Consider the following 27881-nt stretch of genomic DNA (forward strand, 5'->3'; position numbering starts at 1 on the left):
ATTCAAATCTTCTCAGCAACCCCCCTTAACCTCACATACCCCAACCACTGACTCCCGTCCTCACTCCTCGTGACAACGCTCTCCAAAACCTCACAGACATCCCTCACAGCTTCCTCCCTCTGCCCCTCACTCAAGATCTCCAAGAACGAGGCCCCCATAAGCCTCACCCACCCAGCAAGCCCACCCCCCTTGTCCCTCGTCAGCTCCGTAGGCCGATACTCCGTCTCCATAACATGCACCTTGAACCCAATACTCTCCAGCGTGGTCGCCATCCACATTGCAGAGGGGAAGTACCACGGGTATACCTCTTTTATCTTCTCCATGGGGATACCCTGCTTTCGGAGCGCGAACATAAGCGCTGTATTCACCTCACCGACGTTTCCGTGGCCGCCCATTTCGAAGATGAATTTTCCAGAGGGTTTTAGGGCGGCGTGAATGCCCTTTAATGTTGAGGTGCGTGTTGTTCCGTTGCAGAGGATCCAGTGGAGTGCGGCGTTGGATACCCTGTTTATCACATCACATCAGCCAGATAAACGAGCAACAGCTCATCCCTCTCTTACGAGCGAGTAGCACTCAATACATACACCTTATCCCACCCCCCACCCACAACCCCCCGACCCTCATCACTATCAAGAAGACAACAATCCAGCACCCGAAACTGCGCCTTTGCGCTCCCCCCGACCTCCTGTCCAGATCCATCTCCATAGTCCCGTTCGGCAGCCCCAATCATAGCAGCCGATGCATCAACCCCAAGAGCCCGTCCAACATGCGGGAGAAATAGCGCAGTGAATTTTCCATCTCCGCACCCGATGTCAAGCACGCTATCTGTTGGTTGAGGGTCCAGGTAGCGGAGGAGGGTGGAGGTTAGTTTTGGGACGAAGGAGGCGGATGTGGTGTAGGCCTGTTGTGCATATTGTTAGTATTTGGACTGGATTTGTTCTTTGCGTATTAGGAGGTACCTCGGATGACCAGTGGTCTTTCTGCAGCTGCTGCTCGGGTTGCGAGGTCATGTTGCGTGTATTATAATAAGTGATGCGCGGAACCTTCCTTAGTCTGATTGGTTCCGTGAAGCAGCAAGGCAAGCGAAGAGAGCAGAGTTGAACAGAAATAAGATATGATAAAGTAGTTATTGGGTTCCAGAGAGCTTGATGTCTTTCTTATAGATGGGGACTGGACGGGGGTGCTGTAAAATGCGGAGTATAGCTGCTGTCCGATATCGGTGCGGCGCTTATCAGGTGTGCACAACTTACCTTATACATGAGGTGTCTGCCAAGAATATAGCTCCAGAGTACCTTAGTTGTGTTGTCGGAGTACCATTTGAGTCATCGAGTTCTCATAATGAAGGGGATTGCTGAGGTAAGGTGTTCTAATACGGAAGAAATGATAAGTGAATGAATGAACGTTGGTATGGTACTACTCATATGAAAAACAGGAATCGCTATCAAAACAAGAACCCCATCAACCCAGTCGCCAAAGCAGACGCTAATGCCAGAGTTCCGCCGTTGAGTGAGAAAGAAGACCCCAAGCCAGTACTGCTCCCACAAACGATACCCCCTGCTTCATCGCCAGCTGTTTCCCTGAGTGTTTCCATAAAATCCTCACAGTCAAGCACCCTATCTGAGTTCACATCAACTTGGGTAAAGTTGCGCAGATTGGGAAGAAAGATACTGCACTCAAGTAAGTTAATATTCTTCTCAAAGAAATTGCACCAAAGAGAGTCTAGGCTGCTTACTTTTCAAGGGGTCCGTAGAGCATCAAGGTGTCTACTGTCTCTAGCGGGAGTTCGATCGCGGTCGGCTTTTCGTCGTGTGTACTCGCGGTGAAGTTTCCAGTGATGGTTCGTAAAGCCGAGAAAAAAAGACTGTGATGTAATAATTGATCCGAGACTTAGGAGATTTTTCTAGGTAAAGGAAAATGGGAGAGACTAACGACATATATCCGTAGATTGATACCCCGCCTTCGACGGAGGCGAGCTTCGGGACCCTGACAGGGATTGGGTCTGATTGCTGGCTGAAACGCAGGGTTAAGGAAGGCCATCTGGGGAGCCTGGGTTCTCCGGTAAGGGTGGTAAGTTCCGGCACGGAAAACCCGCCGGCCGTATAGTGTGAGTTATAGAACTCTCGTAAATGTGAGAGAGACAGTCTGGGGGCAGAGGAGTGGGGTCCATGCCTGCGGACGCTTCCCTCCACCCAGAGAGACGAGGCATTCTCGAGGGCTAAGAGGGAAAGGTCTAAAAGAGGTGGGTCGGAGGTAGGTCTGCCGGGGCTTCCAATGTTTTGGATGGTGATGTTTTCGGCTCTTTCTAGAGCGTCAAGAGTCACACTGTGATGCGGGTTAGGCGATATCATGTGGATTAGGAACCGGATACTTACTCCGTCATGTTGCCATTAAAGTGTACGGATCCAGCAGCGGTCAGAGACGGAAACTCGACACCGGCGTTATCACGAAGGAAAACATAGATAGATTGGTTGACGGACTGCAATCGAGGAACCGACAGACCGTTTATGGCTACCCCGGAGAGGGAAATCGAGTCGCCGACGTGTTCAAAGTCTGGCAATTCGATTGAAGGAATGTTGAAGGAAAGGTCATCGCCAGGGTATGTGTTCGATTGCATGCGGTTCGAGGAAGTAATGTTGACTACATTGTTGAGAGCGACGGAGCCAGAGTAGGCCGGAAGAATGCCTAAGCTGCCAATGATGGTTGTGCAGTTGCGAGATATTTCATCAAGTTCATCCTGACTTGCAACTTCATTTACGGAGGATTCTAGACGGCATTCCTGCGCAGTAGCTAGCGCTAGGAGACCGAGAGCTGCGAGGTAAAATCGAGTCATAATGAGTCCATGAATTTTGAGAATGAAGCCTCATACCTTGACGAACGAATGGCAGAGACCACGATTTGAACAAAGAGACCAAATGGCAGACACAAGCGCAACGTTGGGCCTAACTGAGGTTGTGTCCTTCATGGGAAAAGGTCAATCATGAACTCATCGAGCGAGCCTTGTTGGGCCAAGTGCTGGGCTCTGGGGGCTGTGTGGCTGCCAGCCCTATGGGAACTCTCCATACAGCAGATCGTCGGTGCCCTCGCGCCCAGGGACTTCGCCTTGAAAGTCCGTAGCCAATCACGAACTAAGAAAAGATCGTTGAGGCAGATATGATGATATGAGGCTCGCACCGTGGACCTGAACGTGGAATGTGGGGAACTGGGGCAGACTGGAGGAAAGAGCTCGGCAGAAGCTCGAGGGAGATGGGCATAGCATAGATGACAAAGCTATGCATAATAGATTCGTATAATCTTGGCATCCTGCATAAGCCATCGCCGCCATCGGCAAAGACAGTGTGCGGGATGCGGAGACGACCTCGGCCTGATCATTCAACTAACCAACTGTCTAGCCAAGGCAACCAGCGGGATATTCGGCCTGTAGCGGAGAGGTCTGGATTCCAAGACCGCTAGTAATGACGTTCTGTACGGTGATTACCAAGCGAACAAGCTCGTAGTCCGGGTCGCCGAGTCATCGTCACGGACAACCTCCAAAGTCCGCTAAAGTCCGCCACCATGCACATCACGATATGCATATAAAGACCCTTGCTCAACCCCTCATCGTCGATTAACACTCACATTCCATCTAATCTATGTCAACGAGCTTGACGTCAACAAGAACCCCAACAATGTCACTTCCAACCCGTCAACTAGGCAAGAATGGCCCCCAGGTCACTCGTCTTGGCTTCGGCGCCATGGGCCTGAGTGCTTTCTACGGCCCGGCAAAGCCAGACTCGGAGCGCTTAGCTCTACTCGACAAAGCGTATGACATTGGCGAGACGTTCTGGGATACTGGTAAGCTTCGAATCCTTCCCCTGGGGTACTCGGTTCTTACTGACGAAATAGCCATGCTCTACGGCGACAGCGAGGAACTCATCGGCAGATGGCTCGCCGCGAACCCTGACAAGCGCAAAGACATCTTCCTCGCGACAAAGTTCTTCTTTCGAATGGTCGACGGCGAGCGGGTCACCGATACCAGCTACGAGAACGCCAAGCGCTGCTGCAACGAGAGCTTGAAGCGCTTGGGCGTTCCCACGATTGACTTGTACTACGTCCACCGTCTTGACCCCAAGACTCCAATTGAGGAGACCATGAAGGCTTTGGTGGAATTGAAAGACGAGGGAAAAATCAAGTATATCGGTCTGAGCGAATGCAGCAGCGAGTCTCTGCGTCGCGCATGCAAAGTCCACCATGTTGCCGCTGTTCAGGTCGAGTACTCGCCTTTTTCGCTGGAGATTGAGTCTGAGCAAATTAATCTGCTCCAGACGGCTCGCGAGCTTGGTGTTGCGACTGTTGCCTACTCCCCTCTTAGCCGGGGGATCCTTTCCGGCCAGATCCGCTCGCGAGCTGATTTTGGCTCTGATGATATCCGAAACATTCTTCCGCGATATAGCGAGGAGAACTTCGCCAAGAACCTTGAGGCCGTTGATAAGCTGAAGGAGTTGGCTACTCAGAAGGGATGCTCGGTCACTCAGTTGACTTTGGCGTGGCTGTTGGCACAGGGCGATGATATCTTCCCTATTCCGGGGACGACGAGGATCAATGCCTTGGTGGAGAACGTTGATTCTGTGAAGGTGGAGCTCACCGCAGAGGAGGAGAAGAAGTTCAGAAGTATTATTGCGAAAGCTGATGTTGCCGGTGGGAGATATCCGGACGCGTTTGCTTCTACGCTGTATGTGGATACTGTGCTGCCGCAGTGATCGTACTCAGAATTGGAACAACATATAGGAGAGTCGTACAGTTCGTGTTTCTGGCTTCCACATCGGGATCTATTGTTCAGAAGTTGGTGCTAGCCTATGGTCTGCGGAGACATTAGCTTGGATATCAACTTCTGGTGACGGATTTCCAATAAAAGAATGCATGTATATTGCTTCAAAGACTTCCTATATCGTAAAAAAATACCAAACGCTTTCGTACCCATTCATCCCACCACGTCAGTTACAGTTACTTCCCCTTCCTATCCTCCGACGCAGCCTTCTTCTCCTTCCACTCGGCCGCGATAGCCTCCCACTGCTTAACCTCATTGGCCCTTAAATCCCCAGGAAAGAACATCCCCAGCATACTCTTCCCCAACTTTTCATACTTCCTCTCCAGCTCCATAAGCGTCGACATAACCTTAACCTCACCAACAACCTCCACAAAGTCCAGCGGCACCCCATAAGCCGCAGGCGTCCTCTTCCATCCCGCAACGAAAACATTCTGCAGCATCCCAATGCCCCCAACAGCAATGAGATACCACGAGCCGCGATCCACCGCGTTCGCAGTAATCAGCAGCACTACCCAGGCTATCCCCAACGCAATCGTCATCAATTGAGCTGTTAATGTGATAGTGGGCTTATCAATCATCGAGAACCCCGTCGCCAAATCCTCAAGATCAAGCCCATGCCCCTCAGATATAATCGCAATAGCATGCTGCGCGCCATTCCCCCGCGTCAGAACAAAATTCTTACTCGTCCGCGTATCTAGACTCCGACACGCCCACTTCTCAACTTTCCACTGGTGCATCCCGCCCGTGATATAACACAGCGCCGTCGCAGCTCCTGTGATCATCAACACGCCCCAGTCCCCATCTAATCCTGTCGGAATCGCCGCGATGCCCAGCTGCACAATCGTAACTACAAGACCGGACCAATACAGCAGATCCTTCCCGGGTACACCATGCGGTTTATCCCGACTCGGTTTCCAAATACTAACGACCAGCCCCGCCTGCGACGGGCGCGGCACTTTTATTCCGCTATCGGGATACGTCTCGGCTTCGCGCGCCTGGTCGAATTTCCAGCGCGCGTCGAGAAGACTATTCGTTTTTGAGCGCACCGCTTCGGGCATCCAGTACTCGTAATCCCGCATCATCCGACCAAGGATCCAGCTGTTGTTGCCGCGCACGTACCCGTTCTTCCCGTTTATCAGGGCGCACCCTGTGTCAGCGTTTGGCATCAGTCTGTACTCGCCCAACGCGGAGCAGACGGCAGATGTGGCGTATGATACCCATCCTGGCTCATTCAATACCTGAAGTTAGTTACTAGACTTTTTGGGACCCTGTTGGTTTGTCTGCGCGGGACAAAACGCACCAAATGAAAACGCAACAGGCGCTAAATACCCGCCTGCTAATTGCGCCAACGCGCGATTCACCAGGTCGCCTCCGATCAGGAGGAGGATGGTGAATGCATAGTTTGAGGGACTGGACCATTCCTCGCGAAAACTTTCGGATGTTGCGCCGGGGTCGAAATCGCGTCGGGTTCGAGCGAGGTTTACGAGGGGCTGAAGCCCGTGCGGGGTGGGAGCCATGTTGGGCGGTTATTCCCCAGTCACTTGCTTTCCCGGGGGCCGAGCACGAGGGGTGGAAGGCGAAAGTTAGGAGATCTGGAGGAAAAGAGGAAAGCGATGAGAAGAAGGAAGAGGTCGTAAGGCTGATAAGTGACTGACTGATTGAGATGAAATTCAGCTCTCATCCTGCTGGGCGGAAAAACAACCACCCAACGCCAAACGCGAGGCTGGGCTGTCTTGGCCATTTTCTGACTTCTGCCGACGGCACTTCAAAGTTCAACTTCGTGTGTAGGACAAGCACTAAGCCAATAAGGCGTTGGGCGGGGCGGCTGCAGTTGGCCGGCGTTGGACTTTTAGGTGCGTTTGGGCTGGGCTGGCCCCATCCATCCTCATATCGGCACTGGCCGGGGGCACTGGCCAGCCGCTGACAGTCTGACAGCTGACAATCCGACAATCCGACAATTCTACCTAGATACCTAAGACCGCGACTTATTTCCGTGTCTTTTCTTCGGATGCTACCGTACCTGCAGCTCCATTGCCAGACCAGGTTAGAATCCCTGGACAAGCGACTTCGAAGTACTATTTCAATCTAAGCTAGGTAGTCTCATCTAGATATCTCGCAGCTCTACTTCTGCTTGACTGAGAGAACGCGAGCAAACAGACATTCATTGGCCCCTTATTGCCCTTTCAACTCCAGGATTATGTGCGTTCGCGCTGGGCAACCCACCCTCGCTGGACCAGTAGAGATCAGCCCTATATCCCCGCATCAGCCAGCCATCTCTGACCCAAAGTCAATTGATCGGACCATCACTAATTACGGTATTTGAAGAAACGAACCAATATGGAGTAGTTCAAGGTGAATAATGGAGGACTGATTGGACTGGCCACAGGATGTACCAAGGGGAATCTCTTCTCTTGCATCCAGGGACCAGAACGTAGCACCCCCTGCCTAGCGAATAAATAAACTACACGAGACTATGCAACAGTAAGATACACAATGAGCTACAACTTACCTGCCTATCACATCGCAGCCAGAAAGAAATACTTACCCCAGATCAAAAAAAAAAAAAGCAGTATACATCCGTCTCCACCTGAACCCACCATCAAAGCACCAACCACCCCGTCCTCCTCCCCAAAAGCTCCGCCCGAAGCGTATCACACTCCATCCAACCGGGCTGATCCAAAACCCAAACTGTCGCAATGGACAGGTGCTCAACTACAAACGTCGCCTTTCCACTTCCATTTCCACCCCCAGCAATCTCCCCAGACTCAACAGCCGCAACAACAGCCGGCGATTTGCGTCCTTCTCCCTCGCGCGGTATCTCAGAAATTATCACCGCGTATGTTCGAGATGATGGCCAGTGGGCGGAGGTGTTGTTGTTATTGTTGTCGCGCGGGAGCTGCACGATGAACCATTTCCCTTGCGCTGAATGGCGGTCGTTGGGGTCAGTGGTGTGTGTGCATTTTATGGCGCATCCGCGCTCAGGGCCGGCGAAGGATGGCCTGCCGTTTGGAAACTGGATAATGAAGCCTCGGTAGTGAACCTGTAGTCCGAGCTGAGAATCCCAAGATTCAGGCCCAAAAGACGCAGAAACCTCAGTGTTAGTATCACCATCCCGCCCCCAATACGTAATCCTCCCCGTCCTAAAATTCAACAACGACCTCGGCGCCCATCTATAACCGCGTGTCTCAAGACGCGGATAATTATTAAAAATAACCCCCGTGTCGAAGCGGCCCAATTTCAATAAAAATTTCTCCATGCGTTCCTGTCCCGATTGTGCATCCGGCTTAGACGGGATAGCTAGGAAGTCACGGAGCGGTATATCGACGATCGTAGCAAGACAGATGATTTCATCCGCTAGACGAGACGTTTTCCGTTCGGACATCGCAGCCGAGAGCGGTTTATAAAGCGTCCATTTCCTGCTCGGGTCCGTTGCGCTCTTGAACGCGTGTTCGAGGAACGTATACTGCGTCACAAGGCGCATGCCTGCTTCGCCCGGGAAGGACAGATACACACCAGCGTCTTGTAACCTGCTAACATGGGCCTGGAGGTTATCGTGCAGCTCATAAATTTCGACGCACCGGTCCGCAAATTGGAAGTACAGCGCCTTTGGCAAAAACCCTTCCTGATGTGTCCAGAGCCTCTTAATCCAATTCGACTGATACACGCGCGTGATCACGTCGAGTGGATCTGCATCGGATCGCATAACCTGCAGCCAGTCGTCCAACACGAGAACGGCCTTTGCGTTGCTGTAGACGTGTCGCATGCTGGCGATTGCGTTGTCTCTGAGAGCCTTGTCCCAGACGGGGAGGCACAGCGTATCCATCCAGAACCCGATTCCGTCGGAGTGGTTTGGGTCAGATGGGATGGGTTTTCGGCCTTCCCAGGGAACTTTCTCGACGAGGCGTTGAATCAGGTCGAGTTGGCATTGCGGGAGGTTGTTGCTGTTTGGGTTGCCTTTGCCGTCTGCCCAGCTATCACACGTATACATTAGCGTCATCAGTAGGGGATAGAGGAGGGGAAAGGGGGTCATAGGACATACACATGCGAAACAGCCACATAATCCGGCTTCCGTTTCCCCTCAAAATGCCACTCGACAGACCAAAGCTTCTGCATCCCCTTATTCCAAAGCGCAATGGGCACAGCACCCTTCTTCAGAATCCGTCCGACAGCATCATTCCAATCTCTTTGCCCGCGCTCGGGACCGAGCTGTCCGCCGTACGCAATACTCTCAGGGCAGGTATGCCCGGGCGTCTGGACCGCGTGCCGCGTAACGTACATCTCTAAATCGTACTCGTATAGACATTGCGACGGGATACACCGCACATGATGGTCTAGCTCGGTTGGGTCTAGACCTTCTGATGCAGAGAGGTAGTAGACTCCGTCGATGGATAGTTGCTTCAGCGTAGTCGTTACGTCGGCGACGCACCACTTGCCCGTGAGTCGTCTAGTTAGGATCCGTGAGCGTGCATGGAGTGGCCAAGGGAGTCCGGCTGTCTCAGGGCCCAGTGAAGCCGCGACATCGCAGACTTTTATGGCGGTTTGTCGGAGCGTGCTGGCTAGTGCTATCATACTCGTAGAGATATCGTCGCGGACGGGCCACGGGCGCGGCTTGGACTGGTCGAGCGGGTAGGATTCATGCTCAGATTCATGATCAGGGGAGCAAAACCGATCGAGAATTTCCCCCACGACATGAAACATCCCTTCAAGCGTGTCCCAATCCTCACCTAACCTCCCCCTCCTCTTAATCCCCTCCGTCCAAGTAACAAGCAAACCCGGAAGAGACGCCGTATCAACGATCCTCGCCTTCCCCCTCCTCTCATGTGCCGACAAAAAATCCTCCGTGGAAACACTCACGCCTCCAAGATTGAGGAACTCAATAAGCAGCCCGAAGAATAACCACGTCTGGAAGAACTGCTCGACTTGTTCGGGTCGGCCCTTTGCGTGGAATCCGTTTGGGTCGTCGGATGCATCTTTCGTTACATCAGTGCCGCCGTGGAGTTGCGAATCGTTCCAGTTTCGGCGCGCTGGGAAGGAGTGGAAAGCTCCAGGTCCGTGTTCGTACCAGGTTTCTGGGGGCGCTTCGTAGGGGACGTGTAGGAAGGGGGGTGTACTAGGGGGCAAGGGGAGGTGGTTCATTGTTTTGTCTCTTTGGGAATTTTTTTTTTTTTGGGAAAAAGTTGAGTTGAGCGTGCTAAAGGCTAAGTAAGTAGTACGATCGATGGTTCGAGAAGGATGAGATCGGACGGGGCGGTGATGTAGGCTGATGTTATGGTATATAGCTAGCTAAGTCAGCCATTCCGGGTGGGAATAGAAAGATTAGGTAGAGATCTATTACCTTGAATGGGGACATCCTTGCAAGATTGGCTGGCTGGTCAGTTTCTGCTCAGGTCTGGATCTGGAGCTCCGCGTGCCAGTGGAGTGATTTGTGATGGGTAATGGTGGCTGGCTGATGCGGGGATGGAACCAATGCTCACTGGTCAACGTGCGAGAATGGTTACACGGCATGGGAAGATTCAAAATCACGGGAGGATGCCCTTCTCGATCACTGCATGGCCGTACTGTCCTAAGCCGCTGAAAAGGGTGCACGATGACACATCGTCTACTGAGCGGAGAGTATAGGGTTAAAATACGCGGCGTTTCCGGAGTCCTGGTTGGATGCGATGATGCCACTGGTGTATACATCAAACTCATTCGCTGTTCTATTCTTAAGAGACTAGTCCGTTCTAATAACTGACCAAAAGCAAATGGGGGTAGCAATTATCCAGGCACCATGCACTCAAGGGCACAAAAGAAGGGAAGAGTCAGAGATCTCCCCAAGCTCGTCTGTACTGCCACATAGCAACCCCAAAGAAAGCAGCAATAACAATCGTGGCCGCTGCGTCTTCAATAGCCTCGCAAGTCCGACGCATGGCTCCAGTGATTCCTTGACGCGCTCCGGGTTGACCGTTCTCTCGTAACCCCAGCGGCCGGGGGTTCAACTCACGCACAAGCTCCTCCATGTTCTTGAATTGTCCAGTCCAGCATTTCCTAATGACAGACCCACACCATATGCCGTCTGTATCGGGGAGATTGGGATTTTGTCGAAAGGGGAGCCGGATCTCATTCTCTACAACGCCCTTGTTCAGGTCGTATTTGATTTCTCTGCCGGTGATAAGCTCATAGATCACAGCGCCTAGCTCTCCGATATCTGTCTGAACCGATCGGCCAAATTTTTCCACTGTATCCATGTCTTCTCCGGGCTCGATGATTATCGCGTGGCTAAAGCCGCACATCTTGAGCGTGTTGTCCGCCTCCAAAAGGAAATTCGACGACGAGATGTCTCCGACAAGAACGTGGTTCTTGTGAGCCTGTGAAATGGCCAGAGCCATCTGGCGGAACCAAGGTAGGAGGATGTGTGGCGGCGGTTGGGATCGGTTTTGCTCCACGTACTCGCGTAAATTGCCCCTATCCTTGAGTTCGAAATGAGTCGATCGGTCTAGAAATTTGATGGCTCGCACTATTCTATCGGCATCTCCATCAGGACGTGGGTGCAAGTGATGGTATACCCGTCGCTCGTGCTGCAGAAATCGGGTTCTGTAGTCGTATCCTCCATTGTGGTCGAGTGTGTATCGCAGAGGAACCTTGACGGCTCTGTCGCCGAGTCGATAGACGACTGAGAGGTTCCAGATCCTAGTATCTGGGCCTCTGGTATTACTTGGCCTTTATCGTCATAAAATTGTGACGCCATGTTAAAAGAATCGATTGTACCTTGGATAAAGATGGCTAGGTAATCAGAAAAGGTTGCAATATGGTGAAGAGTCAACAAACAAAGACACAGCGAAGGAGAAATATTTTGCTGAGAGCTCGCATATCTTAAGGAAAGTGCGATGGTATCTCTACAACCGCAAAAGCGCAGAGACGAGCGTCCTTGAGGCAGCGGCCAGTATGGAAGGAGCAGAGGACTGCCCGCCTTCAGCGTCGAAAACAGTTCAGGCCAACCACGTAGAGCGAGTGTGCGTAGCATAATCGTACTGAATCCGCTGGCAGGCTTGGTGGCTACCAGCTAGCATGACTCTCTTTCACGATGTAGTTTATTCGGATACATACGACAAAAAATGGCAGCGTCTCAGGATTCAGCCCCAAGCTTGAATGTTCGAATGCCAAAGCTTGAGATTCAGCATCTCCCTCCTATTGATAGCTCACCAAGGAACCTGACTTCCCAGATCGACAAACTAACGCTTCGATCATTGAGCTACCGTAGCCCTAGCTGGTTGAGCGACGAAGCGTCCAAGCCTCCGGGTATGGTTCCCTCAAGGGGTTCCAGCCCGCGACTTGAGGTATGGGACAGTGGCATTGCCACACAGTTCTATGCGAGCGTTTGAAACTGCTAAAGGAATGAGTGGGCCCTGAACTTCCGAAGACCCTTGAGGACCCGCTCTCTTAGCGCTGGGATGAGGCCCATCGCGACGCAAATATATGAGCCAAGATGTCCTGTTCCTGTTATTCTGGATTGGAAAGTGAGAATAGAAGAAATGAAGGGGCACGGAAAGATGGTGAGACACGGTATGTTCTCCTTGATATTGATACAGCAAGAAATCTGAAGCTATATACAGTCTCAAACTGATACATGACCAAGCACGTCAAAAAAGCAAGCAACACTCAGCAGTTCAATCACGCAGAGCAGACATCCAGAGAAGCATCACCGGTGATGTCCCAGGTGATGTTCTCGCCGCAGGGGTTCTCGACCACATTGACCCCGGTGGCCTCGAGCGAGATCGACACGTCGCTTGTAATGGCAAACTCATCACGGGCCGAGATGCGGATGTCGCCTCCACCGCTGACAGTACCTCCGAGGATGGACACTCCGTAGCAGTTTTCGATGAGGATCGCGTTGTTCTCGGTGTCAGAGATGTCGACGTTGCCAATCTCAACACCACCCGACTCCGAAACACAGAAGATTCCACGGCCTCCTCCGCGAGCAATCACGTTCTCAACGAAGACGTTTGTCTCGTACCCGCCGTCCAGCTGGCCATTGGCGTTGGCCATACGAAAGGTCGCGTATCCGGTGCCAGTAGCAACATTGTCACCGTCAACAGTGCCAATCTGAGCATTTGTCGTAGACTGCAGAAGGAGACCGCACTCGCCGACGTCCCGAGCAATAACCTGGTTGATGGTAAGTCCATCAATGTTCCATGTCTCGACAGCGTGGCTGCCGGCGCCACTGATGTTGATAACATCCATCGAAACATCCGTGTTCGCAGCCTCATCGCGCTCAAATCGGATACCCAGCCCATCGCTAAGGTTCATCGTGATCTCACCCAGGGACAGACCCGAGACACCATAGAAGTGCATGCCAAAGTAGGGACTACCGGTAAGGGTAAGGTAAGGAATCTGCACGTCCTGTGTGTTCAGAGACCGGATGTTTCCTCGACCGCCCTCGTTCGCCTGAACATCGATTGTTCCGCAGCCTTCAAAGATCTTGCCGCTGTCAATATCGATCACGTTGGTGCCGAGGGAGCCGGAGGCGAGGACGGAAAGGCGCTGGCCGGAGCTGATTCCCTCGAGGCCAGCCTGAATGGCTTCGTAAAGGTCCGCACCGGAGTAGGCCTCAGTGCCGCCAACGGTAGTAACGAAGGCGCCTTCTTCACCGTCAACAGTGGCGTCGGGGGAGCCGGAGCCGCATTGGGCGGAAGCTGTTGCGGCGAGTGCCAGCACTGCCGAGGAGGTGAGGAGCTTGAGCATTTTGACGGGTAAAGAAAAAGAAAAGAATGTAATGTGGAGGATTGCCTGCTGTCACTATCCTCACCTTCAAAGGGTCTTCAAGACCCTTATATACCCTTTCTACCCTATGAAGCAGGCCGTTGTCTATCCCACACGCCAAGCAGGCACGAAACTCCTGACAGTGCAGATCACCAGTCCGTGGGCAATAAGACCTCCAATCACACCACCGTGAGTGTTTAGCCGAGCCAAGTCAGACATGACGTTCGGTGAATTGCTCCTTTTGATTATTTTTCCGGTTTCTGTTCTTGGGTTCCCCCTGCTGTAGTTGACGATGTCTTGGGTATTCAACCGATTGAGACTAGGGCTGCAGGAGACGTTCCGTGACTTTCGTCAAGTTGGACAGGGTTTCCCCACACGGTCGAACTCGAACTTCTCCAAGGCCCCTGCTAGCAGCTCCCATTCGTCTCATTTCCGTGAGACTATCCGTATGCCCGTTGACGGAGGTGGCTGCGGAGTCCCAATCTATCCAGCAACCACCGCCTCATCTCTGTACTCCCGGTTATTGTGTCTGCATGCGATCACTAGCTCTACAGTAGCCTGTGCGCTGTGGAGCTTACCGCTGAATTTGAGTCACGCAGACTTGGTTATATTCGCCGCGCTCTATAAATGTTTCGTATTCATCGCGGGAATTAAAGTCATAGCCAAGTGAAGGCCAAGCGCGGTGACGAGAAACTGCGGAAATTTTGAGTGCACGCCCATGGGGGCTGCTCCGCTTCGGGGGAATACTCACTTATGCATAGAATCTGCATGAGAAAAGCGCTCGTTGCTCGGTCTTGCTTCCCCCGATGAGCGCAGGTCGTACGGGGAGAAGATACTACGGAGATGTTCCACCGAGTCACTGACTGTCTCAATTTGCACCCCTTATGAATTGGCATTTTTCCTCCCTAGAAGAACAGGCGATATATCTTCCGAGAACTGAACAGTCACATCCCCCGCACAGTGTAACTCACGGCTCAGCCTCGAATGCAGAGCCTCACGCATGGAGTTCCTTCAGAAGATTGTGGCAGGCTTTGCGTCTGGAGCAGTGTCTAGTAGGGGGCGATGAGCTGGTGAAGGGTTGGGTCGGTCTGAGACCAGCTCCGATAATGTTGAACTGGAAGAGTAATCTCGCATAGTGAAGACTCGTCTTGAGGATAGCTAGTCATAGTAATTATGGAAGATGACAACTAATGAGTAAACGTTCATGTCCTTCGCACAATATTCTGACCCTAATATGCTTCCAGAACAACCATTATCTCAGGGATCACAACGGGATTGCCTCCTTTGTGTGTTGCGGGCTTGGAAACCCGATCCCGTCTAGGTATGCCAGCTATAAGCTCCGTTGACGACTTGAGAGCTGGCGTCTCACGCAATGAACCGACGCCCTGTATCGTTGATTCCTTTTTCATAGAGGGCACCATATCCTCAATACTTGCTCGTCGAGCAAAGGGAGTAGGGCAACGAAACTCTAGGCAATATCGACTCCGCGTATAAGTCAGCAGCTGCACAATGCAGTGATCGCCAAAGTAACTACTCGGGAGTGATTCTTGCTATTGGTCTTATAGATAATATACAAAAATTGAACCGAATTCTTCGTCATGTGGCGCAAGGCTCATTATCAAAGTCGTCTCTAATGCTGAGTCGACATTGAGGGGGGGTATATATTGAACGGATCTGAAAGATTCTTATAAAGGCCGAATGACGCGTGAGTTATTGCCCCAATCGCTTTGAGTCGAGGGCAATTCTCAGCAGTAACCGATGGTGCATTCAACAATCTTTAAATTTTGCTGTCCATTTCCACACCGAGCGCTTCCCAAGGACACCGGGTCCTGCGGTTAGGGCTAGTCATGTAGTACTGTATTGCCACACTTCTCCACAGAACCTGAGTATGCAGATCAACCGAGAAGCCTGGAATTTTATTCACGTATCGAGAGCATTCGTGATGATCTGAATCAGGGCTCCGTTGAAAACTTCTGCAGTGCCCCGGGGCTGACCCTAGACTCTGGGGGCTATACGTCCGCTGAGTAAACGGATTTACTTGTTCAACCCCCACAATAGCCCCCAATCAGAGTCGTTTAATTGGACAAGCAGGGGATCCGGAGTCGGACCGGACGCTTCTGCTGTGGTTACCGTCAGCTGATGCCCTGGTGCATGGCCAACGGCATCTCCGGCACATTCCTCAGCACCAGGAATATCCGAGACGCCAGGTCTTTGCGTACATGCATACTCCTTTGTTGCTTCGCATTAGTGGAGCTTAAGTCTTCATGTTGTCCAGCGTACTCGACGAAGGGCGCACAAAGCGGCGGCGCCGTGTCTATGCCTGCGATTCCTGCTACAAGAAAAAGGTATATCTAATTCCCCCAGTCTTCTGAGACATAATTCAGGAGGCTCTTCGGAATACTCCGGACATTTAATAATTGTTTCTTCTAGATCAAATGCGACGGCACGTTACCCAAGTGCGATTGGTGCCACCTCCGTAACATTCTGTGTACATACACCCGCAACCAGAAACCCTCTCAATCCTCATCGCGTAGACCTTCGCAGCAGAAGCCACAGTGAGTGCTCAACAAGTGCAGGGTCCTATAGCTGCTCCGGCAGTTCTGGGATCAGTACTAAAAACAGCAGGGACCACCTGACATCAGGCGCAAGTACGCCGATTGAACAAGGTTTGTACCCCTTTCCCCCAAGCCCACCCAACCCACATTCCTTGTTTTAACACGCATTGGCAGGAGGACAAGGCGTCCAATATTTATCTCGTCTGCCCTGCCCCACACCGGGTCCGCAGCCCGTCGCACCTCAAGGCTTCGGCGCCAACATATGCTTCGCCGGTCAGTCTCTCGGTAATATTGGCGGCTTCAACGGTCTGCCAGTCTTCTCTCCAGGTGGGATAGAGTGGATCAAAGCTCGCACTGGCCAGGAAGTGTCACTCGACTGGTATCAAACAGTACTGATCCAGGCTTCATGTGGCATCGGCGATGGTGATCATCCTCTGCCGCTTCCCGACATAAGGCTTCTCCGGCAGATGTTGGAAAGATACAAGACGTCTGTTAATTATCGACTGTTCCCTATCCTTAATCTTGCTTGTTTTGAACATACTATCCGCGCTGCCTATGGCCACGAAGTCTCCCACATCTCTCCCGGCAGCTTCAGTGCTAAGGCATGCATCTTTGCCTTTATGGCGCTCTCTTTGTTTTTCGCGGGCGACTCACAGGGCGATGCGATTATGCACACTGACAACTATGCTCGAGAGGTGTCCAAGACGATGCCTAATATTCTCAGCGAGTCCGTTACACTAGATGGATTACAAGCTATCCTCATGCTGGTAAGTCAGGCCTTGCTCGTCATGAAGGCACTGCGTTGGCTGCGACCAAGTGCTTTTGCTGTCAAGCAGTCTCCGCTGATATCCTGAGGCTGGAGCTTCTTTTGTCCTCGGCAGCACGCTACATCTTTCACCTAAAGGGGAACATACATCCAAAGTCCACAGAACATGACCCTCTCAATGCCAAAATACACGTCAGAAACCTTTTCTGGCTCGGTTTTATTCTAGACAAGGTGCTCAGCTTACGAACTGGTCTGCAGCCTCTCTTTGACGTGCTAAGCTGTGACCTCACACTCCCCGAAGGCAACGGTATCCACGACTACGATCCCACAGCCTTCCACACCCTCATCCGTCTTTCTCTCCTCAAATCGGACATATATCGCGGGCTATATAGCCTCTCTGCCCTGCAAAAAAGCGACGCTGACCTGCTCGCCACAATACGGACTCTCGACATCGCTCTAGAGGAGTGGTGGTCCTCCGTCCATAGACTATCCAACGACCCTAACAGCAACTTCATACTGGCCGATTTCGTTTTCGAGATGCAATACCACTACTCCATGGCCGCTATCCATCAAGCCAGTAGTCGGTGCACGGCTTGGGTTCTGAATCAGGACACCCGCGCCGCGGGGTCAAGTCTTGCCATTAGCATTTGCGCTGGTCGATCAGTCCTGAACAAGTTCCTTCAAGCGAGCCCGCATCTCTTTGGGCATCAACTCATGTACGTCTCCTCTCGTTTTCCTTCTCTGACCCCTTGATATCTGTTTGACTAATGATAATAATGATAATAGGCTCTGCCTCCCCGAACTAACACTTGCAACAATCCACCTCTTCTCCAACATCCTCATGAATCCGCTCGAACCGCGCAGCGGACAAGACTTGAATCTGATGAGGAAGGCGTTGACGCATGTGTGGAAGCACATGTGGCAACAGGCGCCGGTGTCGTTTACGGCGCAGGTGAGGCTCATCGAGAGGTTTATGGCTGATTTGCAGAGGCTGGCTGAATGTGCTATTCGGACGGCGGGGAGGAGTTGAAGCTCATGCGCTCAAGTCTGTCGTAGAGAGTGAGATTGCAGATGGCGTTGGACTTGTCCTTTTATACCCTGCTTCTGTAGAGCACCAATGGCAGTTCAAGTGCCAGGACATCTAGACATAGGCCATAATATCAAAAGCTCTATTGCTCTCTGTCTATGCACTTTGAATCCGCAAGAAATGCGTCATACGGATGTACGCGGTCACGGCATATCAAATGTAGTGTTTGTACTTGCTTTGGTGCACAGCGAGATGTAATTGGTTATTGCATAACGCTATGAGCCAAGATAAGAATAGCTCACAAGTACCATTTCAGCTCTTTACCACTAAAACAAAGGTCATTCATCCATCGAGACCATCAACATCGGACTTCGATCCTAACCATCCCTAGACCCTAGAAATCTTCCATCCGAAACACACTATACGAGGGCTCCTCATACGGATGAGCCCTGTCCCGTCAAGTTAGCCTGACCCTAGCAACCACCAACCCAGATAGTATAAAATGACAACACTTACCTCTTCAAAGCCTCCACCGCCCGCCGTGCAACATCCTCCCCAACACAAAGCGTCTCAAGCCTCAACTCCTCCGTCTGTTCTAGCTTCCCCACGCTTCCAATCGCCGGATTCGCCGCGTCCCCCGGCCGAAATTGCCCCGTGCCGCTCGTCACCCAGCAGCATTCGGTGTAGTTTCCGGAGCCGGGGTATCGGCCTGCGCCGGCGCCGAAGAGCGCGGCTTTTACGGCACTGAGGGCGGAGGGGGGGAGGTGGGTTATTAGTTTGTATTTTGTGAGGGTGGAAGTCATGGTGGTGAGAGTGGCTGTGGGGATGGGATGGTGGGGGGGTTTATTCGTTAACTCGGAAAGAAGAGTCTTTGATTGTGATGTGATGATGTGGTGGCGAAGAGTTGGTTAAGATAGAGTTGAGGGGAAGGTTGGATCAGACGCCGGGTTATGCTTAGAATAGTGGGGTTGGAGCCCCGCTTGTACTACGAGGCAATCTATGCTGACAAGTATAAGCATGCATGCAGTCTGCGGTGCTACATTCCTTTTATCTAAGCAGAGTCAGGCAAACATGGAAGGTTTGAACAGAAGGCAAACAGTGGCTTTTGACCTCAGTCAATGGTAACACCCGACAAAACAACACAAACGAACCGAAACGCGCAATTCTGGGACAACAAACAATCCACCCACCTGTGACCCGTCTCAGCCGCTGTATACATACCTCTGTGTTTGCACATATCCAGTCTTCTAGTGAGCCGAATCCAAACTGCCACCCGAGCCTGGCGACATATGCTACCCCCAAAGTCTAGGACTCACCCTAAGCCCGCAGCAAGTCTAGTAAACATATCTAAACCTCGCATCTTCATCATCCTCAAGGTGATTACCCCCTCCCTTTGCAACCCTCTCCTCAATAAAACTCCGCGCCGAGATCCCCAACCGGTCAGCCTTCCTGTTCCTCATCCCATAAAGCACACGCAATCCCGTACAGAGTCCGATCGCAACGGCGTTCGTGACGACGATTGTTATTTTTGCGGGGATGTAACTGTCACATACACTCATTAGCTCATCTGTTCTCTTCTTCTCCTACCTGACTTTATTTCCAAGTGGTAGACTAGAGTGCATTAGGTGGGCTAGGTGGGCAACATACTCAGGAGCATCCCTAGCCTGAAACGTCTGCGGGCCAATAATATTCGCAATACTAAATCCCACACTGATCATCGCGCACCCAGTTACTTTCCCTGTATACCGCTTGAAGTTCGCGCCTGTCCAGGTGAAGATCAGAACTGTGGGTGCGACTGTCTGTTCAACACCAAATCAAACAAGTCAATATCTCCATTACCGAAAGAAATAAACTGAGAGTCGTCGGCAATACCGTGTTAACCATATAAATCCCCACCAACAACCCTGCCTGGTTACTTTCAGGCAAAAAACTCATAAGACAAGCCCCCAACAGTGTCGGGACGAGCAAAACGTTTATCGCCAGCCACCGCGCATAGCCCCGGCGAATCGCATACGTGGACGCAATCGTCGACGCGATACTCACCACCCCACTCGGCGTATTCAGCAGCGCGCTTTCTTTAGCAGTGTACCCGAATCCGCGAATTAGGATTGAGGAGTAGGTTACGATTACGCCGGAGGGGATAACGGTTAGGATTGTCAGCAACATGAGCAGCCAAGACTGTGGGTCGATTAGGGTTGTCCAGATGGAGTCGCCGTGGAAGATTTTCTTGCCGACGCCTGCGGAGTCCGCTCTGAGTCGATCTTCGAGGCGTTCTTTTTCAGATTGATTCAGGAAGGTCGCGCGCGATAGTGAACTAGGTAGAACGAAGAGGACCAGGAACCCCGCTGTAACATTCACGAGTCCAATGACGAGGAACATTATCCTCCAACCGGAGAGAGATAGATTTGCGGGGGCATGCTGAGCCCCGAAGGAAATCAGTCCGCCTAGGATCTGGCCTGTCCCGAGACCGCAGTACCACAGTCCAAAGCGCGGTGTTGCTTCGCGGCGGGTGTACCACATGCTTGTGTAGATTGTGAGGGCGGAGGCTGGAAGCATTCATCAACCAAATTTATCTGAGGATAAAAAGGGGAGGGTCGAAATACCAATAACAGCCTCCGTCATCCCCAGCAGAATCCGCAGCGCCAGGATATCAGCGTACTTCTGTGCCGCTGCAGAACAGCATATCGTCACGCCCCAGACGAGGATGTTGCAGCCGAGGACTTTTGTCACGGGGTATCTTTGGAGGAGGATTCCTGGCACATTGTTTCAGTATCATCTTGGGGTTCTGTTCTGGAACCAGATCTTGGGTTGGGAAGCTAAGTAGGATGGTGCACCTACCCTGAGGAAGTTCTGCAACACCATAAGCAATAAAGAATGCCGTCGCGAGCCAGGAGAAGTCGTTACCTGACATGCCGAGGTCGGATTGGATGCCCATTACGTTTGCATACTGCATCGCATCAGCACTTCCCCTGATTGAAATGCAGAAGTCGAAGGGGGAGAAGTGGATACATTCAAGCACACTTTATCCAAGAATTGCAGGAAATAAGCTAGGAACATTATCGGCAGGATGCGCCAGTCGATGCGCCGGAGGAGGGCGTGGTCGGAATCGGATAATGCGGGTGGGCTTTCGTTGGGCTCGGGCGAGACCATATTGCTAGGATCTTCAATGGTTTGTTTCTGTTCTTTTGTTTCCATATTCTCTTGCTTGTCTCGCCCTACTCTGCTGACGGGATGTGAAGAGGTAAAGCAAAACTAAAAGCTAAAGACGGAGGAAGAAGACGTGCATAAACTGAGCGGGCGTGACACAGGAAAAAGGAAATATGCTGCGACCCACGGAAACCTTCCTACCTTACTAGGCAGTGCTATATACCTTACCCGGGAATTCACGTGTTTATCAGTGCATACCGTGTTTCATGTGTTGCATGGATTAGGGTATCCCTGCCACTTGGGGGTTGGGCTACGATCTTAATGCCCACTAAGGGTTGGTTGATCGAGCACTAGAATTTCTTCTGGTATTCTTGGCTAGCTAGGTACGGTATTAAGTCCACACGATTGGCGGAATTCAGAACCGAGATCGTATCCATGACGGGGATTATTCAACCGCTCCTGAAGACAGAATAGGATACAACGTGAAATCGACAGACAAGCGTGCTCTGGACAAACTCGCAGATGAGGAGGACCGTAGATTAGTACGCTGGCAGACCGTTCAGGCAATCATGAAATTTCAAGCCGCAAATATATCAGATGCATCACATATCAGCCGAGAACAACGCCGGATCCAACACAAACGGACTCTGAACCTGCTGCTGCTCCCAGTCCGACTCGGAGACCGTACAGTCGGGCCCCCAATTGACACCCTCATGCTGGAGTTTCACATAAGCCTGTCTCCGCGAGGACCCTGCACTTTCATCACTGCGCCATCGACTCCTAGCCGCTGAGCTTGTCCTGGACGAGAACCCTGAAGTTTCTGGCTCGTCCGGCTCAGGAAAGAGAACATTAGACATGTCCAGGCCCTTGGCCTTCGCGATGCGCCGGGCAAAGCTATAGCTTATTTCAAATGCGCGGTGCGAGCTGGGATCGTCTTCGGCCATTCTGTGTAGCCAGCGAAGGGCTTTCTTTGAGGAGGTGAGGATGGCGTCGAGGCCGTGCTCTGGCGGTGGTTCTTTGCTCGGTCCCTGGCTCCGACTTTTCCTCTGGCGCTCGGGCGTCTGATCCCTGTGTTGGACAATGACACCGTCAAGCTTGTTTGTGGCGGGACCAATGGATAGTTGGATGAGCAGGACGGTGAGGGCCTGCATGATGAAATGCAGAATGCACCACCAGGGTGTCTTTTTCAGAATCCAATTCGTGTCTGGCATGTCGGGGAGAACGTCCATGAGGGCCATAGCGGAATGCACGCAGATTTTGGCAGTGTCGTTGCCGAAGCGCGAGCGTGGGAAGCGAATGTTTGTTCCTGCTTTCATGTCCGAGCGCGTGAGACACGGTCGGGCGAGAATGATCTGCGAACTGTAGAACTCTAGAGCGAGGCTGACCTGTACCTTGGAGTTGCGATCTAGGTTGAGTTCGCCTTCCTTGTTTGTGAATGCGAAGGGGGCCTGCAGATTGGAGAGCCACCTGTCAAGATTCTTCTGATGGTGTGGAATCCCGCTCTGCCCTGTCTCTTTCATGGCTGTTAGGCTGTATACAGCCAAGACGGCTACGTGCGTGATGAGAAAGAGGTCGACGGAGTGGAAGAAGTAGAGAGACTGGCTGGCAGGAAAGGATTGGAACCACCGGGCGCGTTCTTCAAGCCGTGAGTCATCGGCATGTATAGTCCACTGAAGCCGTTCTTCTTGCTCTTGCGTGTTAGCGAGCAGCTCCTGCAACTCAGGACTGTGGAACGAGCCCTCGTCATACGGGACGGGGGGGCGTAGTGACATGGAGCGGTAATCGGCGCACGGCGCGCGGCCGGTCATGCTAGAGAGAAGATGCTCAAGGGAGAAGATGGACCACCAGATCCGTGTGCGAATCTCCTTGGAGACGGGGTCAATCTGGTCGCTCAATGCGCGGAGATTGAGGCCGAGCGAGACGGCCGAGCGCACGGCGCGGCCATTGACCTGCCATGCACTAATTAATTAATTAAAAGAGCGGTCCGGTCGGAAATGGGGGTGGGGTACGTGCCGGTTGACCTGGCCCAAGACGAGATAGTAGAGTGTAAGGAGGAGGTTGTACTGGACCTGGTGGAGGTCTGCATGTTCGACTCCCAGATTGCGCGTGGTAGTCAGGGCGATTGCACGAGATAGGAAGATGCGATCGTCGACGTCCCTGCCTGCCACGGGGTCTGTGAGCTGGAAGAGCTTGGCGCTAGTTGCCAGGACGAGATTGAGCACGGCCAGCCATGTGCTGGGTGCTTCTGCAGAGCCGCTGTAGGCTTGGTGGAACTGCGATGTAAACAGGGGCTGGTAGAGGAGAGGAAACGCCGGGGATATCGACTCAAAGAACATGCTGACCAGTCGCGCCGCCCATGACCTGGGGGGCAACAGTCTTGGATCTCCGGGGTAGTATGGCTCAACGATCTGAATGTCATCGATGTGGTAGCTCATCGCCGTGATGGATTCCTCTGTTGGCGACTCTGGCCGAATTGCCCCGTCCAGCTTGTCGGCTTCAGTCTCGAGTTTCTGCATCCATGCTATTTCCGACTCCTTGCCAATATACCCTGCCGCTCTACTCTCTATGCAGCGATTGGGGTCTTCGGTCAGAGTGTCGACTTCATTGAGCGAGCCGACTGAGTCGGGCGATGCATCGGACGACGAGCTGTTTTTGCGAAACTTGGACCTGGACGAGCCGGGGATACTATTGATAGACTAGTCACTGTCAGCCTGCCATGCTCTATTCAACAGGAAATGAGAGATGTGCCGCAATCGCATGTTTGAGTTCCGCTTCTACATCCACATTCTCGACACTGCTCTCCTCCACGCTCAAGACAGACCGCTGCTGGCTTTCACCCTGGGCGCGTTGTTCCTTCATGTTCGACAATAACTCGCCAAGTCGTGCCAGGTCGTTCTTCTCAAAGGGCCTCGACCAGCGAATCAATGAGCCGATGCAGCGAAACAAGTTCCTGCTCCGCTCGTCGCTGCGCAATCTTCCTGCGCCGATCGAGCGTTGTCGCAAAGACACATTCCGTGCCCAGTTCAAGGCATTTATCACAAGGCTGACTCCCTCGGCACTGTACCAGTTAGTCGTGGGCATTTGACACGGTCGCTAATACCCACTCTCGACTTTCGCGCCTTGCAAGCTGCACAGGCGGTCGACCTCTTCGTCCGCTTCGGGATAGACAGGCTCGATCTCGGATTCGCGTCGGTGGGGAACGGGGCAAGGAAAGGGAGCGACTGGTAATTCGAAGTTGACGCCATTCCTGGGTCGGTAGTTGCGAAGGAAGAAAGAGGACCTCGAGAATCCTTAGTGGCGGGTGTTTTTAGCAGTCCAGCGATGGAGCATCCCTCTGTCGTACCCCGCCTTTCTATGACTTCATAGCGGGCCCCAATCTAAGCCTCAGACTGCAGTTCCTGCCATTGGCATATCTCGGACGACCACTGCGGGTCAGGAGATTGCTTTGTTCCACGGAACAATTCTATCACTTTTCTACGAAGTATATCTTTCTAACCATCCGATGCATGCCGTTTCTCGATATTCTGCGACAGCACAAGCACGACCCGCCACTCTTCTCGTTGCCACTCCAGACAATCCGGAGTCGCCCAGTACCTCGCCTATGAGTATTGACTTCTTTCTGATTGGAGTCAATACAGGCGTTCTCCACCATGGTTATCGAGATGACACCTGCTAACCCTAGAGTTGCTGGCCTGGACCCTAAGAGCGCCAGTAGAGTGTCTTGGCAAATAGCGGAGCCTTGGCACGAGGACCCTGGGGTGAGGACCCTGCGAGTCCTCTAAATAGATAAAAAAATATATTAAACTGATTAAAGACATCTCCAACTTCCCGCCCGCCAAAATGCACCTCTTTTGCCCCCTCCTACTCGCCTGCGTCTCAGCAGCAGCAGCAGCAAAAGCAACCGAAGTCCCCGCCGGCGCCGGCCAAATCCCAATCCCAGACCCAATAACCCAAGTCATCGTCAGCAACATCACAGAGTTTCCTCCAAACCCAAACCCGCGCCAAGAAGCCGAGCACAACCGCCTACATCATCGATTACGCCACTCAACAGAAACATGGAATACCAGCCACCCGCGCCACCGCCTCCTCATGGCCCTGTACGGGTTCACGCGGTACAAGGAGCGCAATCTGGCGGAGGTGAAGCGGTGGCGGGAATTGTATAAGCATGTGTCTAAGAGTCAGAAGAAGGTCGTTGAGAAGATCATTGGGTATTCCAGGAAATTGAATACCGCTGAGCACCTCTTTGAGGATAATGATGCCATTGCGAGGGATATTGTAAGGGTTGGAATGGCGTTCTATGACATTAAACAGGAAGAACTTGATGCGTTTGTGAGGGATATGGAGAAGGAGAAGAAGGGGCCTGACCGGACGAGTGTTGTTCAGGCGATGAAGCATTTTGTGAGGGATTGGTCCGAGGAGGGGCGTTTTGAGCGTGAGGATGCGAATAGGTGTATCCTTGACAATCTCAGTGGGGTGGAGCGCTCGGAGGAGAAGCCCATTCGCGTCCTAGCACCAGGCGCAGGAGCAGGTAGACTCGGCTACGAGATCGACGCTCTAGGAGGTCCTCATATACTTCCCGTCTCTAGTTATTTTGACTCATATTGACAGATGCAGGCTTCGAAGTAACAATAAACGAATGGTCCGCCTACATGAACCTCGTTCACCGCTACGCCACCCAAATCAGCACCCCTAACAGCCTCACCTACTACCCCTACATAGACTGGTGGTCGCACCACGCAACGACAGCAGACATGCAGCGCGGCGTGTCCTTCCCCGACTGGATCCCCTCAACTGCAACCTCAAACATCGTAATGGCCGAAGGCGACTTCACAACCCTCTTCCCCGACGACTCCGGGCAGTACGACGTAATCGTCACGTTATTCTTCATCGATACAGCGCGGAACCTAATGAGCTACCTGGAGACCATCCACCGATTGCTGAAGACAGGCGGGACATGGATTAATCTGGGCCCGCTGCTTTATGGTACTGGGCCGTGGTTGCAGCTTTCTGTCGATGAGATTGTAAAGCTTAGTGAGGCGTTGGGGTTTGAGTTTGATGTTTATGATGAAAAGGAGCCTGGTGTTTGTGGAACTCCGACACCGGGAGAGGGATTAGATGGGAAGGCGAGGAGTATGTATGTTCCGTATGCGCAGAACTCGAAGGGGTTGAGTCGGAATGCGTATGATGCGCAGTTTTGGCGGGCGAGAAAGGTATAGCCAGATCAAACTAAACGAGGTCATGGCGGAAGACCGGAAGGGGTATCAATATACGGAGTCCGAAAATAGAGTATGCCTATATGATGGGAAAAAAGTCTTTGTTCAAGCATTCATGCAAAATAATAGTAGATTCCAGCCTCCAGTATTTGAATGGCCTTTCGAACAATGAATGCAGATATGCTAAAGGCGCAGAAAGGAGAACGATTTCTTTTATGTGAGCCTTGGTCATTCATTTGAGACAAAAGGCATTCATTCCAAGCAAAGACCTTTCAGAGGCAGCGTATATTAACTAGCTCCTTATAAATAGAATGGAAGCACGACAGTCTTACCTGCTGCGCTGCAAAGTACTCTTCGTTGCACTCAAGAATTCTATCACTAACCTGATCTACACCATCGCACCCCAACCCTACCTTACAACCAACCTCAAGCACCACCATGTCCCCATCCCCATTATCCCCCCCGACCAACCAAACCCAGGATCAATGCCGCCCCTTCTTCCTCCGCACAATGTGCACGTCATGCAAGACCCTAGCAAAACCCTGCATAGCCGGCGACATGGCCCGCTTCATCCCAACCCGCTCCCTCATCCAGCCGCGAAACACGTACCCCATGATCTTTGAGATCAGCACGAAATGCCGCTTTGATATACAGCTTATTGGGCCAGCGTTGGGGAATCAGATCAAGGCTGCGTTGGAGCCTTGGCTTAAGGAGGGTATGAGAAGGGGGGAGGTTAGAAGGTTTCATTTGTTGATGAGGGAGTGTTGTTCTGAGTTGGATTCGAAATCTTGTATGACAGTGTGTGCAGATGCGGAGGATGGAGATGGAGATACCGATGTCGACGCAAGTACAGACGCCGACGCAGGTAATGAAACAGATACTACGAAGACCACAGATACAGATCTATGGGTTCGCGAGAGTCGTCGTCAGAGCCGCGAATTCGGTACCAAAAGTCGAATGAGTACCTGCACGACCGCACCTGCAACACTAGCTGCAGCTGTGGCTGCAAATGCAAATGCAAATTCGGAGCCTGCATCAGAACCACCAACGCTAACACCCCTAGGCCTTCAAATCAGCATCCTCGTCGACTTCCCATCGAGCTATATCACGACACGAACTATCCTCCCGGCTCTCCCGACAAAGATTATAGACGAGGAAAATGGGATCAATGTTCTTTTTAATGAGGGGGATGCCTGGAGCGCGAGGCCTGCTCTTGGGCCGGGTCTCGCTAAGAGTGATAGTGATGGGAGCGCTGATGGCAAGAATAAGGGCTCTCCGTCCCCTGCGCGCCAGTCATACGATTCTGCTTATTATCGGCTCGAGTGGTTCTCGGAGCTGGTTAATGCCTCTGGTCCGTGTATGATCTGGTCGAATTTGCCGCTTTTTGAGGGGAGTAGTGTTTGGGGCGTTGAGGAGCAGGGGAAGAATTTCGTGTTCAGGCCTTAGTTCTTCGATTGACAAATGGGGCTCTCTGATGGTGGTTATATTTTCGTTTGTTGTTGGGTTCTGTTTGAGTTTATTGCGTTATCAAGTCTTGCTGGGATGTAATGCTGATCTGTTTTCGGCTTGCATAAATGAATGATATCTGTGGCTTCTTCCATATATCGTTTGACCAATTTGAAAGATTAGG

At 52.1% G+C, this 27881-nt stretch overlaps 13 protein-coding genes across 13 annotated transcripts; 4 read left to right on the forward strand and 9 right to left on the reverse strand.

Moving 5' to 3' along the window:
- Positions 1 to 2: 2 nt before the first annotated feature.
- On the reverse strand, positions 3 to 1010 carry BDV17DRAFT_283929 (class I SAM-dependent methyltransferase; the record flags this gene model as incomplete). The annotated part of the gene is made up of 3 exons (XM_073760446.1): positions 3 to 504; positions 585 to 901; positions 960 to 1010. 3 exons carry the CDS (start codon positions 1008 to 1010, stop codon positions 3 to 5), a joined length of 870 nt encoding a protein of 289 aa, XP_073612361.1.
- A 431-nt stretch (positions 1011 to 1441) lies between these two features.
- Positions 1442 to 2830, reverse strand: BDV17DRAFT_294420 (uncharacterized protein; the record flags this gene model as incomplete). The annotated part of the gene is made up of 4 exons (XM_073762829.1): positions 1442 to 1667; positions 1733 to 1861; positions 1930 to 2322; positions 2373 to 2830. The coding sequence occupies 4 exons, from the start codon at positions 2828 to 2830 to the stop codon at positions 1442 to 1444; spliced, it is 1206 nt and encodes a 401-aa protein (XP_073612362.1).
- Positions 2831 to 3665: 835 nt separating this feature from the next.
- On the forward strand, positions 3666 to 4736 carry BDV17DRAFT_294421 (NADP-dependent oxidoreductase domain-containing protein; the record flags this gene model as incomplete). Its single annotated transcript, XM_073762830.1, has 2 exons — positions 3666 to 3831; positions 3883 to 4736. The coding sequence occupies 2 exons, from the start codon at positions 3666 to 3668 to the stop codon at positions 4734 to 4736; spliced, it is 1020 nt and encodes a 339-aa protein (XP_073612363.1).
- A 244-nt stretch (positions 4737 to 4980) lies between these two features.
- On the reverse strand, positions 4981 to 6321 carry BDV17DRAFT_294422 (uncharacterized protein; the record flags this gene model as incomplete). Its single annotated transcript, XM_073762831.1, has 2 exons — positions 4981 to 6026; positions 6105 to 6321. 2 exons carry the CDS (start codon positions 6319 to 6321, stop codon positions 4981 to 4983), a joined length of 1263 nt encoding a protein of 420 aa, XP_073612364.1.
- A 706-nt stretch (positions 6322 to 7027) lies between these two features.
- On the reverse strand, positions 7028 to 10472 carry BDV17DRAFT_272106 (uncharacterized protein). The gene is made up of 3 exons (XM_073758849.1): positions 10140 to 10472; positions 8844 to 10083; positions 7028 to 8775 (listed from the first exon to the last, which is right to left on the reverse strand). Exons 2-3 carry the CDS (start codon positions 9938 to 9940, stop codon positions 7404 to 7406), a joined length of 2469 nt encoding a protein of 822 aa, XP_073612365.1. The 5' UTR covers positions 9941 to 10083; positions 10140 to 10472; the 3' UTR covers positions 7028 to 7403.
- A 133-nt stretch (positions 10473 to 10605) lies between these two features.
- BDV17DRAFT_294424 (kinase-like domain-containing protein) lies at positions 10606 to 11531 on the reverse strand (the record flags this gene model as incomplete). Its single annotated transcript, XM_073762832.1, has 2 exons — positions 10606 to 11248; positions 11350 to 11531. 2 exons carry the CDS (start codon positions 11529 to 11531, stop codon positions 10606 to 10608), a joined length of 825 nt encoding a protein of 274 aa, XP_073612366.1.
- Positions 11532 to 12418: 887 nt separating this feature from the next.
- BDV17DRAFT_272108 (uncharacterized protein) lies at positions 12419 to 13188 on the reverse strand. The gene has a single exon (XM_073758850.1). It carries the CDS (start codon positions 13133 to 13135, stop codon positions 12455 to 12457), a length of 681 nt encoding a protein of 226 aa, XP_073612367.1. The 5' UTR covers positions 13136 to 13188; the 3' UTR covers positions 12419 to 12454.
- A 2619-nt stretch (positions 13189 to 15807) lies between these two features.
- Positions 15808 to 17894, forward strand: BDV17DRAFT_300290 (uncharacterized protein; the record flags this gene model as incomplete). Its single annotated transcript, XM_073764023.1, has 6 exons — positions 15808 to 15888; positions 15974 to 16098; positions 16169 to 16209; positions 16273 to 16865; positions 16916 to 17580; positions 17651 to 17894. The coding sequence occupies 6 exons, from the start codon at positions 15808 to 15810 to the stop codon at positions 17892 to 17894; spliced, it is 1749 nt and encodes a 582-aa protein (XP_073612368.1).
- A 391-nt stretch (positions 17895 to 18285) lies between these two features.
- Positions 18286 to 18694, reverse strand: BDV17DRAFT_294427 (uncharacterized protein; the record flags this gene model as incomplete). The annotated part of the gene is made up of 2 exons (XM_073762833.1): positions 18286 to 18340; positions 18408 to 18694. 2 exons carry the CDS (start codon positions 18692 to 18694, stop codon positions 18286 to 18288), a joined length of 342 nt encoding a protein of 113 aa, XP_073612369.1.
- A 289-nt stretch (positions 18695 to 18983) lies between these two features.
- BDV17DRAFT_184419 (putative MFS transporter) lies at positions 18984 to 21363 on the reverse strand. The gene is made up of 6 exons (XM_073754996.1): positions 20901 to 21363; positions 20730 to 20838; positions 20495 to 20644; positions 19764 to 20437; positions 19539 to 19690; positions 18984 to 19433 (listed from the first exon to the last, which is right to left on the reverse strand). Exons 1-6 carry the CDS (start codon positions 21084 to 21086, stop codon positions 19226 to 19228), a joined length of 1479 nt encoding a protein of 492 aa, XP_073612370.1. The 5' UTR covers positions 21087 to 21363; the 3' UTR covers positions 18984 to 19225.
- Positions 21347 to 24283, reverse strand: BDV17DRAFT_300291 (Zn(II)2Cys6 transcription factor; the record flags this gene model as incomplete). The annotated part of the gene is made up of 5 exons (XM_073764024.1): positions 21347 to 22997; positions 23052 to 23734; positions 23787 to 23936; positions 23983 to 24096; positions 24143 to 24283. The coding sequence occupies 5 exons, from the start codon at positions 24281 to 24283 to the stop codon at positions 21641 to 21643; spliced, it is 2445 nt and encodes an 814-aa protein (XP_073612371.1). The 3' UTR covers positions 21347 to 21640.
- A 405-nt stretch (positions 24284 to 24688) lies between these two features.
- On the forward strand, positions 24689 to 26254 carry BDV17DRAFT_283937 (N2227-like protein-domain-containing protein; the record flags this gene model as incomplete). The annotated part of the gene is made up of 3 exons (XM_073760447.1): positions 24689 to 24749; positions 24994 to 25599; positions 25653 to 26254. The coding sequence occupies 3 exons, from the start codon at positions 24689 to 24691 to the stop codon at positions 26252 to 26254; spliced, it is 1269 nt and encodes a 422-aa protein (XP_073612372.1).
- Positions 26255 to 26689: 435 nt separating this feature from the next.
- Positions 26690 to 27697, forward strand: BDV17DRAFT_294431 (uncharacterized protein; the record flags this gene model as incomplete). Its single annotated transcript, XM_073762834.1, has 2 exons — positions 26690 to 26966; positions 27060 to 27697. 2 exons carry the CDS (start codon positions 26690 to 26692, stop codon positions 27695 to 27697), a joined length of 915 nt encoding a protein of 304 aa, XP_073612373.1.
- Positions 27698 to 27881: the final 184 nt, after the last annotated feature.

This window comes from Aspergillus undulatus (assembly GCF_047715775.1).
Source record: "Aspergillus undulatus strain CBS 261.88 unplaced genomic scaffold BDV17scaffold_53, whole genome shotgun sequence".
Lineage (NCBI taxonomy): Eukaryota > Fungi > Ascomycota > Eurotiomycetes > Eurotiales > Aspergillaceae > Aspergillus > Aspergillus undulatus.

Coding starts and splice junctions, on each gene's coding strand:
- BDV17DRAFT_272106 (XM_073758849.1), bottom strand. CDS start 9,940: ATGAACCACCTCCCCTTGCCCCCTAGTACACCCCCCTTCCTACACGTC. Junction 8,776..8,843: donor TATGTGGCTGTTTCGCATGT/GTATGTCCTATG, acceptor TACGTGTGATAG/CTGGGCAGACGGCAAAGGCA.
- BDV17DRAFT_272108 (XM_073758850.1), bottom strand. CDS start 13,135: ATGCACTTCTATGGTGTCTCGGGTCTGTCCCTGGGTGAGATCACGATG.
- BDV17DRAFT_184419 (XM_073754996.1), bottom strand. CDS start 21,086: ATGGAAACAAAAGAACAGAAACAAACCATTGAAGATCCTAGCAATATG. Junction 20,839..20,900: donor TGGATAAAGTGTGCTTGAAT/GTATCCACTTCT, acceptor GATGCGATGCAG/TATGCAAACGTAATGGGCAT. Junction 20,438..20,494: donor GATGACGGAGGCTGTTATTG/GTATTTCGACCC, acceptor GAATGCTTCCAG/CCTCCGCCCTCACAATCTAC.